The sequence below is a fragment of the Peromyscus eremicus genome, chromosome 16_21, assembly GCF_949786415.1.
Source record: "Peromyscus eremicus chromosome 16_21, PerEre_H2_v1, whole genome shotgun sequence".
In the NCBI taxonomy this organism is placed as follows: Eukaryota; Metazoa; Chordata; class Mammalia; order Rodentia; family Cricetidae; genus Peromyscus; species Peromyscus eremicus.
Window position 1 is genome coordinate 50103134 of NC_081432.1, and position 13010 is coordinate 50116143.

General features: G+C 36.2%; 1 protein-coding gene and 1 long non-coding RNA gene across 14 annotated transcripts in view; one reads left to right on the forward strand and one right to left on the reverse strand.

The window, feature by feature from the left end:
- Rims1 (regulating synaptic membrane exocytosis 1) overlaps positions 1–13010 on the forward strand; it is a 492321-nt gene that overhangs the window by 343202 nt on the left and 136109 nt on the right. For 7 of the 13 annotated variants that reach the window (XM_059243920.1, XM_059243921.1, XM_059243922.1 and 4 more), the window contains 4 exons: positions 308–464; positions 1146–1271; positions 2981–3043; positions 6869–6958. In XM_059243920.1, coding sequence (XP_059099903.1) covers positions 308–464; positions 1146–1271; positions 2981–3043; positions 6869–6958 — 436 coding nt within the window. Of the gene's footprint in view, positions 1–307; positions 465–1145; positions 1272–2980; positions 3044–5921; positions 5997–6292; positions 6407–6868; positions 6959–13010 lie in introns of all 13 variants that reach the window. The other 6 variants (XM_059243934.1, XM_059243928.1, XM_059243930.1 and 3 more) reach the window with 4 other exon arrangements.
- The window catches only part of LOC131893834 (uncharacterized), a 29449-nt gene that overhangs the window by 6144 nt on the left and 10295 nt on the right, over positions 1–13010 (reverse strand). The gene's annotated exons all lie outside the window — the stretch shown is intronic.

The window sequence follows — 13010 nt, forward strand, 5'->3', positions numbered from 1 at the left end:
CTCAGTCACTTTTTAAAATTAAAATTGTGCCCCAACTCATCCTAATGTCTGAGGCGTAAGACTGTCATGTTACTGTTTAGTAGCTTCATGGTAGCTTTGAGCCTAACTGTCACGTGTTCTTCTGCATGTTTTAGCTTACACTTTCTGTATGTATATGTAAAGCTTTGGGAGAAAAGACTAATAATACTGATTGCATGGCATTTAACATTAGAAGGTTGGTGGCTGCTTTGATATAATCTCATCCTTTCCGTGTTAATTTTTGCCATAAAAAGTACTAACGAGGTTTTCTTTTGTATACTCTTGTCAGTGGGTTATAGATCTAGTGCTAGAGAAAGTAAAGCAACAACATTAGCAGTGCCAGAGCAGCAAAGAACAACTCATCACCGCTCCCGCTCAGTGTCTCCTCATCGCGGCGATGATCAGGGAAGGCCGCGCTCACGTTTACCAAATGTGCCATTACAGAGGTAGGTTGGGAGCAGGCTTACTGTTCTTGATAGCATGGTCTTTTCTTATATTACAGTGAAGTTTACTGTAGGTCAACATTTGCAATGAAATGGTGATTTAGCCAATCAAGTTAGAGGCGTTTTGCCATTTGTTAGCAGAATCCTTGCTTATTGCACAAAGGTTCAAAAGGTTCAGCCCTGGGAGACAAAAAAGGCAAAGACTGAACAGCAGTTTTCTGAAAGGAGAATATGTTTTAAAGGAGAATACATTTATATAGTAGTATCTCTTTGATGCACTTTAAGTGCTGAAAGATCTCTCTCTCTCTCTCTCTCTCTCTCTCTCTCTCTCTCTCTCTCTCTCTCTCACTCACTCACTCTGTGTGTGTGTGTGTGTGTGTGTGTGTGTGTGTGTGTGTTCTATTTCATCTGACTCTGAACATACTTCTGAAGCTGTAATAATACAGATGAAAATCGTGGTCCTTTTTTAAAAATATAGATATAAAACCATGTTGGAAAAATGCAACATAGGCAAAAATAAGAATATATTCTCTTAGTTCATTGAGTAAACTTGGCTTGGGTGTGATGCCAACACCTTTATCCCAGGTCATATGTTAGCCAGTTATTGTATCCTTCCCTATTCATCTGTTAATAGTTTGGGAAAACTATAAATTTTGTCACATGAATTTCTGTGGAACGTTTTAGGAGCTTAGATGAAATTCATCCAACACGAAGGTCACGTTCTCCAACCAGACACCATGATGCCTCCCGAAGTCCAGTCGATCACAGATCCAGACATATGGAAAGTCAGTATTCATCAGAACAAGACAGGTACTTTCCTAAAATATAATCTCAATATTGCAATCTTTGTTCTGTTTTAATATATGCAAATATTATTGCAACATGGTATGTGAAAGAGTTAAATTACATCATTCAAAACTGAACTTCTCTCCAACAGTTTTGATATTCTTACACACGTGCAACTCTGGAAGATACCCAGTCAAGTTTCTTGTTTTCCAGTCATGCTTATCTAATTGTGAAGCTTCATTGACTTAGATTCTGATGTAATAAAAGAAAGGCTACATAAGTAATTTTAAAATATTTTTCTTTATGGGTCACATGTTTGGAATGTTGTTTATTGCTATTATAAAAAAATTACATTTTTAGCCAGGCAATAGTGGCGATCACCTTTAATCCCAGCAATCAGGAGGCAGAGCCAGATGGATCTCTGTGAGTTTGAGGCCAGCCTGGTCTACAAAGCGAGATCCAGGACAGGCACCAAAACTACACAGAGAAACCTTGTCTCGAAAAATGAATTACATTGTTTATATAATTAAAATGATTTTGATAATGGTCATCTCAAAGGTTGTTTCTACTGCAGACTCTGAAAACTTACATAATGTCTTGTTATATACCACATTTTTTTAAATCAAGTGTCTTCTCATGAATGTCTGTGAAATACAAAATATGGAGATAGATTATTATATGGATGTGTACATTATTAATTCTTCATTTATTAATGAACTGTTATCTTGTGGAAATTATTCATAGGAATCTATATAACGAACATGTTTTTCTTCATGCCCACAGACATTCTCATCAAAGTAACCACATGGATGTACTGGATTAGCCTAAGTAGTGCAGGATCTGAGTTAAATTTGAATTAAGACTCACCTTGTTGAATGTTCTCTTCTGGTTTTTCAAAGTGGAGGAAAGTTCAGGGAGAGGTAGAGAAAGGACAGTAGTGTTGAATGATGGATGTGATGGACTCGAGGACACAAAGCCCAAGCTGAGCATCTTAAGTTACTATGGGAAGTGCTGCTGTGGCCTTCACGTGTGAATCACATTGGATACTGGGGGACAGAACTGGTCTAAGGAGCAGGATTTCATATTGCTCACTTGAATGAGTGAGTGAGTCCTGCATAGCCAACATTCACCTGGGTCCTTGCAAATAATAGTCAGGTGACAATAAGCAGGGGGCTGCCTGGCCAAGGCAATCGATATAATTAACATAATTTGACTGTAGAAAAAATACTTATTTTAGAAATAAATCCTAGTTAAGAAAAACATAATATGATACTGCATTCTCAGTGGCTTCTAATGACTAGGAAATGATCATGTTGTTAAGTTGCTAAAAAAAAAGAAATAAAACCATTTATTTTCCACTAATATCTGAAAGGTCAAACTTAGGCATTTTAGTTACTGAAATGACTGTACTTGGAAATGTGTTCCTATACTTTTGCGGGGAATGATTGTTCTTCTTACCTTTTTTATGTTTTATAAAACTGTTTTGAGTCACTAAGGAGTCAGTCAGCAACAGTTAGGGCTTCAGCCATAATGTGTGTACTCTATTGTTTGAATTTTTTAATGCTGTCATGTTTATTTATTTTTTTTGTTTAACTTCTCAAGCAAATATGCTAGTGCAGACAATCTGGTTTCTTCCCTTTTCATGTTTTCATTGGCATACCATTGGCACAACCCATGTCATCTAATGCCTCATGATTTATCTGTTTCACCCACCACCCATCCTGTCTGTGCAGTGAGCTTCTCATGCTGCCCAGAGCAAAACGAGGACGAAGTGCAGAATGCCTACACACGACCAGGTAAATACAGGGCTTTGGTAACGGTGACTGTGTGTGATGACTCGCTTTCCATTCTGCTATTCCGTCTCTCCCTTGGTAGTATGATTACTACACGTAGAACTCCCCCCAACTATTCAAAAGTTGTATTACTTCATACAGAGATTAGGCAAATCTTTCAAAAACATTTTTAATTCAATCAGAGCAGACCACTTTGACATCAGTATGTTCAAAAATTCAGAGACTGGTGAGACCCTTTGGAAATGTTTTCGCACCCGTAAAACCAAGGAACCAGTTTCTACAATTCAGATTGTAAGTGCCTTTTGTGTGCTCACCATCTTCACAGGTGGACATAGACACCTGTCTAGTCACAAAAGTTCTGATCTTCCGTGCATGGCAGGTTTACTGTTGTTATGATTGTGGTTTTGTTGCTTTAGCCTTTCAAATGTTTCCTTTTGGAATCTGCTATTATTTATGTTCTGTTGTTCTGTCTGTTTTTATTTAAATGTTTTCAGTTTGTTTTTAGTGGCTTAGCTTCAGGTTTCTTAGTGCCCCTGCCTCTACCAGTTTAAATGCTGCAAGGTAAACTTCCTCATGAGGACAAACAGCAGTGCCATACCTCTTAGAGTTAGAGGAAAGAGGACATTATACTCCCTTGCTTAAAGCATGATGCAGTATGCTAGGCTTGTATCTTGAATTTAAAATCTGATGAAAATCCCTTTTTAAGGATTGCCAGTCGATTCTAGGGAGCTAATCACTGCTGTCAGTTTGCAGTCAACAGAATGTCTGGAAGTAGGAAATTAGTGAAAAGTGCACAGGCTCTCCCAAGTGTGAAAAAACTAAAGGAAAGACGTGCAAACGCCACACCCTGAATACAGAGAGAAGTTTAGGATTCACTGTGTCCCTGCTGGACATGTGGTTCTGATCAAATATGTGATCATGACTGGGCTAGTGAAAAATTTTTTTTTAATTTACTCATCTAAAATTACCCAGCTGCTAATTGCTATCGAGTTCATTTTGTAGGGCCACTTGAAAAACAAGAAAATGTTAGTTCTATGTATCAACTGATGGAAAAATAGAAAATTATAAATGTTTTTAAATTACCTTAAATTATTTATTATGGTAAAATTTAGGCTTGTTAGCTGCTCTTGCTTGGATGAGCTAAAATTTAGGCTTGTTAGCTGCTCATCCAAGCAAATGTTTCTAAATAACAATGAATTGTTTGTAAGTTCTGTAAGTTTTCTCCTATTGCTCTCTATGTGACTGCAACTATTAAGCAAGGAAAAAGGATGCATAGCATACATACTTTTCTATTCATGGAGGTGTCTAATTAGTGCCTGGGATGCACACCAGTAGTCTAAATAAAAGAGGCATCTCTTCATTTCTTTATCTTGTACACTTCAAGATGAAGTATCGGGGCTTTCAAAAATATGTCATGCCTCTAGTTGCATCATTTAATATGATCTCACCATTAATACAAATGTTTCACAAATTATTCTAAATTCCATATATCATTATTGTTTAACAGTATTAACTCTCTGGTTTTATATATCTTGATATAGGTAATTGGTAATTTTCATATACATATATATATGTATATGAAAATTGATAAATGTAAATCCAAGGCTGATCAAGCCTATTGACTGATACCTCCACAGATGTAGGAATGCTAGCATTTCCAGCTGAATGTACAGATGTGCAGCAAGTGTTACAGCTGACATCTCTACCATCTTTGTATGCCATTTGTATAATGGTAGTGTTGGTTACATAAAACTGCTGGCTACATTTTTTTATTGCAACTGCATTATAATATTTATTTTGTTTATTCGAGAATTTTCAAAAGTTTCCCTTTCTTCTACCCCTTAATACTTATTGCTAAATGTCTAATGGCAGAGAAAACATGAGTTCAAATATATGTACATGCATGTATATTTAATATCTTCTGTATTTTGCACTCATGCATTTATAAAAACATTTTACCTATATTTGTATAAAGGTATACACATTCATAAGCTCATATCTGTAGGGATATAAAATATAGTTGATTTCATATTAATTTTAGAAATTTATTAAAACTATAACTTTCTATGGCCAAATTGTTAAGTAACACTTTCAAAGTAAAACATACTAAATTTACCGTAATCTTATCTCACAGAATTTAACAGTTTATTCTCTGAAGTATTGAACTAATTATAGATTGTGAGCTAAGTAGAGATTGAAAACTGTGAATTAAATCCCTATTGTGCATATTTTCAAAAAATGAAGTATTAAAAAACAGTGTCATATTAAGCAATTTACAACAAAATGTCATAAATTATATTGTTCATGTAAAAGTTCTCAGGTGGCATCGTATGCAGGAAGTGCTGTACCTGCCTTAGAATGTCCCAGGTACTTCATAAATATTATCCATTTAATTCTCACAGCACCCTGCTTAAGTGATGATATTTTTTCCACTTTGTTTCTATAGAAATTTAGAGTCTTGACCTGAATTTTCCGGATTTCAATCAGTATGGTGCAAAGCCAAGATGTTTATACAGTAAATTTTATGCTGTTTTTCTTTTTGTTTCTGACTTCATGTAGATCCCTATTAGAAAGTGCTTGAAAAAAATTAATTTTTGAAGCAATTCCTTTGCAAATTTTTATAGAAGTACAAACCAGTCAGATAGTTCCCAAAATAAGATCATTAAATTATAACTTAAAGAAATATGAAATAACCTGTGACTTCATATTTTATTAATTCTGATCCTTCCTTGAAATAATTCTTGTGACTTCCCTAAGAAAACTAGCAAAAACCCCTTGTACCTAGTTTATTCAGGCCTACTACTTCCTTCATGTTGTAGTGAAATTTATTTCATATATATTTTTGTTTGTTTTTCTGCGTGTTTGTGTTGCCATGTTCCAGACATCTTGTTAGGCACTCTAAAACATTACCACCCAAGATGCCTTTGTTACAAAACGACTATCGTTGGATCAACAGGTAAGAGCTGTAGCAATGAGCTCTGCTTGAACTAACCCCCAACCCAGCCAACGAAAATACAAAAGTTACATCCTCATGTGTCATTTATATTATGCTTTGAATTAATTGTCTGGGGAGCTGTCTCTCATTAAAGTTATCTAAAAACTGATTTAATTACAAAAATATATTCTAGAATAATCATCTGAATGAAACACAATTCAGAAGTCAGAATTCTGCTTGTTTTCATTTTGCTTGTTGATTGCCGTTGTGGTGATTAATTTCATTTTGTTTTACCTGTGTGACTTTGATTTCTGAAGCACAATCCTGCCTGCACGTATTAAGACCAGATCGGTGACTAGACAGGACATTCCCTTTCAGCCTGATTGTTGTAACTCAAGAGTGCTGAGATTGACTGATGAGTTACCTGTTAGGTAAGAGCATCAGGAAGTGAAGTCCCCCACTTCCCTTGTCTAGTGCTGTGAACCTAAAGAGTGGAGCTGAACAGTTACTTCTCCTCTGATGTCCTTCATTTTGTTTTGGTGTGGCATCTGTCCTTGGTAATGAAGTTTTAGGCATTTTATTTTAAATGCTTCCTGTATCCAGTTTTTTTTTTTTCATAAGTAGGTGTGATTTAGTGTCATATTTCAGTCTGAGATTCTTTTCTTTTTTTAAAAAAAATTATGCAACGCAATTTAAGCATAATATTTGTTTACTTTCTAAACAAAAGTCTCCACCGTCACCCTGTGGCTCTCTCACACCCTTATGAACTGAATCCCGGTGATTCGACATTCTGTGTAATGAGAACATTATTTTATGCTTTCCTCTCTAACGTGGTCTTCCTTTCTTTCCTTTGTCTTTCTCTTCTCCCACTGGATGTAATGCACTGGCACTAGTGAGCTACAGCCCTCCCTTGCCAGGGCTAAGAGTGCTAGTACCAACTGCTTGAGACCAGACACTAGTTTGCATTCACCAGAACGAGAAAGGTATAAAATAAAGACTTTCTGAATTTTCTTATCATTTGTACAGTGACTTTATTTTTGAACCGCTCTGTTTTGTTTCATGTGAGTCCCACAAATTTATCCACTCATGCCCACATTCTTGCTGTCCGCATTTCCTTCCCTTAGTATGCATCTGTGTAGGGATATGTGTATGTGGATATGCACGAAGCACACATACGCATATTTCTATGAATGTTGTTGCAAGTGGTTTGATGTAACTTGTAAATGCTTCTGGCTGCCGCTTCTCTTTTTGGTTCTGTTCAGTTGTCTTGTTTCTGTGACTCAAGGAGCCTTCGGTATGCTGATAAGGCCGTAGGTTAGTGAGTTATTTGAAGGGTGAATATTGCTCCCCTATTAGTTGTGCTGATAAATAATACTTGTAAGATCTCACAATAATCTTTCATAAAGTCAAAATAAAGAGTCTTTTGAGATAAACTATTATCTTTAGCACTTTTAAATTAACCCACTTTTTAGATAAATTGTGTTAAATTATATTTTGTAAAAAAAAATCAACAATTTCCTGAGACCTTTCAAAAATAAATACATATAACATGTATACATATAACATGTATACACATAGATCATTTTGTTGAAGCTTTTATGGTATTGATTAATAAGTACTAATTTTGATCTAGACACAGTCAATAATAGTATATCATATTGTCTTCTAATTGTAAGCAAATGAAACGGTTCCCTTATTATGAAGCTTTATATTCCTGTAAACTTAGTTGTAACTGATAGTCTTGGTTATAATCACTGTCCTTTTTAAGTTAGATGTCTTTCACAGGAAATTTGTAGATGACTTCTTCAAACTCTGAAGAAAAACATCGGGTTGTACTAATGTAGCTCTTGCCAGGCATTGTTTAAGCTCTCTTATTACTAATCTTTATAGCCTATGAGATGTTTATTTCTTGGAATTAAACAGTAGATCTTCACAAGATTATACTACAAACCTGTTTTGCATTATTAATAGTTATAACATTTATAATAGGAAAACTGAAATGTCGCAGTTAGAGTTTCTATTGCTAGGACAAAACACCATGATCAAAAAGCAAGTTAGGGAGGAAAGGGTTTACTTGGCTTACCCTTCCACATTATTGCTAACCATAGAAGGAAATCAGGCAGGAACTGAAACAGGGCAGGATCCTGGAGGCAGGAGCTGATGCAGAGGCCATGGAGGGGAGCTGCTTACTGGCTTCCTTGCCCTGGCTTGCTCAGCCTGCTTTCTTATTGAACCCAGAACAGCAGCCCAGGGATGGCACCAACACAATGGGTTGGACCCTCCCCTATTGATCACTAATTGAGAACATGCTTTACAGCTAGATCTCATGGAGGCATTTCCTCAGCTGAGACTCCTTCCTCTGATGACTCTAGCGTGTGTCCATTGACACACAGAGCCAGCCAGTACATGAAATTATATTAGTTTATATTACATCCCTTGCGTTTGTTTTAGCACTTTTAGTGGAAACAACTATAGACTATTCCAAAACTGTAGCTGAAAGTATTAGTTTTATTTTGTCATATATTATCCTACCCCAAAAATAATTACAAAGACTCCATCAATAAATTTTAATGGGTTTCATATCATTGTTCCTTTTTAATTTATGGTAAATATTAAATGATTGGGTTAGTGGAATTTTCTGACTGTAACAGTACCCTGAAATTTTTAATGTTTAAATGAGTACTCCCTGATAAAAAATACAGTTGAAGTCATGTGTGTGTTTTTAAATATCTCTGTAGACATATTAAAACATCAAAACAAAGCCCAACCTAGCATTAGACAGCATTATGACATGTCAGTATTAGCTGTGAGGGAGATGCTGTATATTTCCCTTTGCATGTTAGGTCATGAATATTTTATTTATAACACACCGTAATTTGGACTTGTCACATTCTTCTGGTTTACTTTATTGAACAGTGTAAGTCTCACATATGTGCCCTTGAGGTCCTGAAGCCACAGAGTTCACAAAGCTGTGTATCCATTAATTTAAATCTCTCAAATAATACTCTTAAAGAGGGCCAGTCTATATACAAGAAGGCTAATCATAATTATTGTACAGGTTTCTGTGAACTCTGAGTGCAGTACTCACCTTTATTATAAGACAAAACAAAAGTGGATTGAAAACCTATGTTCCTGTACATTGAAGAAAAAGAAAATTTCCATAAAAACATCTGCAGAGGGTAGAATGATCGTTGCTTCTCAATTTGATGAGGTCACTTGGCTGCTAAGAAAATAAGCAAGGGTTTGTTGTTGTTGTTGTTTTTGTTGTTTGAAAGGAAAAGAGAAATGCTAAAAACTATAGGTGAATGTTGTTTTAAAGACGGGATCCTTTTGTGCCTACATCTGTGAGCCATTCTGAAGCAGGTGCAGCCGTATGAAAAGTGGTAATTGTCCACCTTGCAGGATGCCTCTAAAGTTGTATGGAGTACAGGACAAAGGAGGCTTAGAAGACTTTGGATTCTTCTTTCCTTTGTTGATTAAAAAGCTTACTAAATAAATTACTATATTAATTTCCAACACACACACACACACACACACACACCCATATAAATCACATACATATATGATAAATGCTGAACACATTCTTAGAATTTAATTTCATTTTCTTAAGATAGTACTGTTATTTCCACAGCCTTCCCAAATACTGTTTTAAAGTTTAAGAGTTAAGAGTCTGACTCATTTTGCTACTACTTACGGTTTGTTATAACAACTCCCATTTCCTTAAGCACCCTCCCTAATTTTAAAACAAGTTATGATTGATGTTAACACAAGGGTGCAATTGTCAAACAGACACAATATCTAACAGCAGAATTTACTAGGCTTTTGAAAGAAAAGCAGTGTGCTCTCTCTCTCTAGGTATTTCAGCCCAGGCTCACAGGCGTTTTGAGTAGCTAGAGTCCTGCATATAGGAATGCTCTTTGGAAAGAGAGTCCTGACTGGTTAGAAACTTCTCCCGTGTACATTGTCTCTCAGATAAAACCCAGTTCTCTTCCTCCCCTGATTGGGAGGGAGTTATTCGGATGGCTCTTAACTTTTTCTTTACCGTGTTTAAAAATGAACAAGAGTCACATACTCAGAGACAGAGACAGGAGGGTGCTTACTTTTTCTGGAGGATGAGAGTTTTCATATGACCTGACATCACAGCCACTACCTTACTGCAAGCTTGTGAAAGTGTTTTCTACTTGCTACCTGTATATTGTTTAAGCAACCCACCCTTACCCCTCATAATTGCTATGTCAGAGAACCTTCATGGGCTACGTTGCCACCCTGACTATTAAACCTTATTTACCATGTGTTATCCAGTCACGTGACTCTGTGCTCCCTAAATAGCTCCTCTTAAATGGCTCTTAGACACAGTCCCTTCTGCCAGTTTCTTTACCTTCTTTATTCATTAAGGGAAAATTCCCACCATGTTTCCCCTCCTACTCCTCCCTACACTTTCTCTGCACTCTGCTGCCTTTGAAGACCTATTCCCCTGTGGTTATCCAGGGCAGGTTGTCTTTCCCTAGAACTGAACCCAGTTTTCTAAATGATGTCTAGACACTCAGTGCATTAAATACTTCTCCAGCTCCTAATTCAGAGCCAGGGAATGCTGTTAATTTCACCAAAGTAAACTCTACCTTAACTGAATTCTTAACTTTCGTTCTCAGCCCTTTCCATCCAATTAACTCCCTAGTACAGTTTGATAATTGTCTGTATTATGTTTTACCTTGCAAATCTCCAATTAAGACTAAGATAAACCTTTGGTTTTGTTGTCAGCTTAACAATTATTTTATTCTTGAAAAGTTTAGGTCAAATTTTTCAATTAGTCTCGCTTCCCACACACATGAATTTCTTTCTTTTTCTGGTCAAAACTGTTTACCATTTTCTGGGCCCACATAATTTTACTAGTTTTTCTTGGAAAACTAAATCTGGTCAGATATGGTTGTGCATGCATTAATCTCAGCAGTTGGGAGGCAGAGGAAGGTAGATCTCTGAATTTGAGGCATGCCTAGTCTACAAAGTGAGTTCCAAGTCAGCCAGGACTACATAGTCAAGCCCTATTTCAAAATAAATAAAGGAAGGGAGGGAGGAAGGGAGGAAGAAAGAGAAATAAACAAATCCAACAACAACAAAAACAACAAACCACAACAAAATCTAATTCTGTATGTCACATTTCCACAAATCTACTGCTGTCTCTATCTAGAAACTCTTTGCTTCTGTGATGTTATAAAGCTCTGAGGAGCTGGGCGATGGTGGCACACGCCCTTAATCCCAGCACTCGGGAGGCAGAGGCAGGCGGATCTCTGTGAGTTCAAGGCCAGCCTGGTCAGGAAAGGCGCAAAGCTACACAGAGAAACCCTGTCTTGAAACAAAACAAAACAAAACAAAACAAACAAAAACTAAAAACAAACAAACAAACAAACAAAAAAGCTCTGAGGTCAGAGAGCACATGATATTTGCATTTTTTGTATCTGCTGATAGCATTATTCTCTTCAATTTGTGTTTAATTTGAGGTAATAGTCTTACCACACTTTCTTCTTTCATTCCCAAATGTGGGTCTAGTTGAGAGTTAGATTCAAGGAGGTAGAAACATGAATGATCTAAACTATTACCATAAATGCCATGAGAAAGTTTGCAATCTGTGGCTATAGGATAGGGTTGAGTTTGCTAGTAGAGAAGCCGAAAATTCACCAACTCATAGAAGCATGGGATATGTCCATTACAAGATGAAGTGACCTAACACATGTCAACTGTGAAGGTTTGTTTGCTGGCATGTTTGCTTTTTTACAGCCAGCATGGTTAGAAAAGAAGAATTCAGAAATGGCTAAGTCGCTGGTAGCTGATGCTTTAACTTGGAAGGTAGGAGTTACTTGAATGAGATCCAAGGAATAGGAAATTCCTACCAAAAAGCCAAGCACTGTAAATTGACGTGATGTTTATAAATCATCAGTTTTTTTTTTTTTTTTTTAGGTTTTTCGAGACAGGGTTTCTCCATGTAGCTTTGGAGCCTGTCCTGGATCTCTCTCTATAGACCAGGCTGGCCTCGAGCTCACAGAGATCCTCCTGGCTCTGCCTCCCGAGTGCTGGGATTAAAGGCGTGCACCACCACCACCTGTCCAGAAAACCTTTTGTATTGAAAATATATGCATTAATTTTTAAAATGAAATTTAGTTTAAATCATGATTAGGAAAATCATTTTGGAAGGCTATGAATAATGAAAATTCACAATGAAAATACGTACTTGATTAATCAATTAACTCACTTGGCTTTGGTTTCTATTTTAATAGATCAGAAATGGTTTTGACATGTGTTATTTCTGGTATGAATGACTTACATCTCTATATCGTTTTTCTTATAGATAATTAAGGTATTTTGTTATACTCTGCTTTTATGCTCCCATGGAAGTTATATATGTATACAAGTAATTATACATTAAGCCACACACTTACTCTTTATACTACTGCTAGAGAAAAAAAAAGCCACACCTTAACAATAATTTAATTCTTGTAGAAGTCTATTAAGTCTAATTCCTTTGTATCTCATGACAAAGTCCCCTTATATATCCACTAGTCCATACATACACATAAGGTACTCATTGTTTGTAACCTGGTCATTAAGCCTAGAACCTTTTGTACTTACTGACTCCTAGATCAATAAAGAAATAACTGGAGAAGGAGCCATACCTGAAGGATGCACTTAACCACAAAGTCCAAGATCATGTACTGCTTATTAATTCCATGATATATCTATTGAAGGATATTACAGACTATTAGAAAATGGGAATTCTGGCTTTTTGTATCCATGATAGTAATATAAAATACTTGTTCAACAAGCAGTTGCTCCTACATTGGTGATTTTAGAATACCTTGTGAAATGTACTAATCATTTCCAAAACGTGAAGCTAAATTAAGTATTCTATCTGAAAAGAAAACCAAGAAGAGGCTTGATTACTTTAATTTGATATTTGAAATCTGAAATTTCCAGATTTATTAGCTTGTGACTTGAAACTAGAAGTTGAGATCTATTTCTTAGTACATAAGAATAGGAGAGACG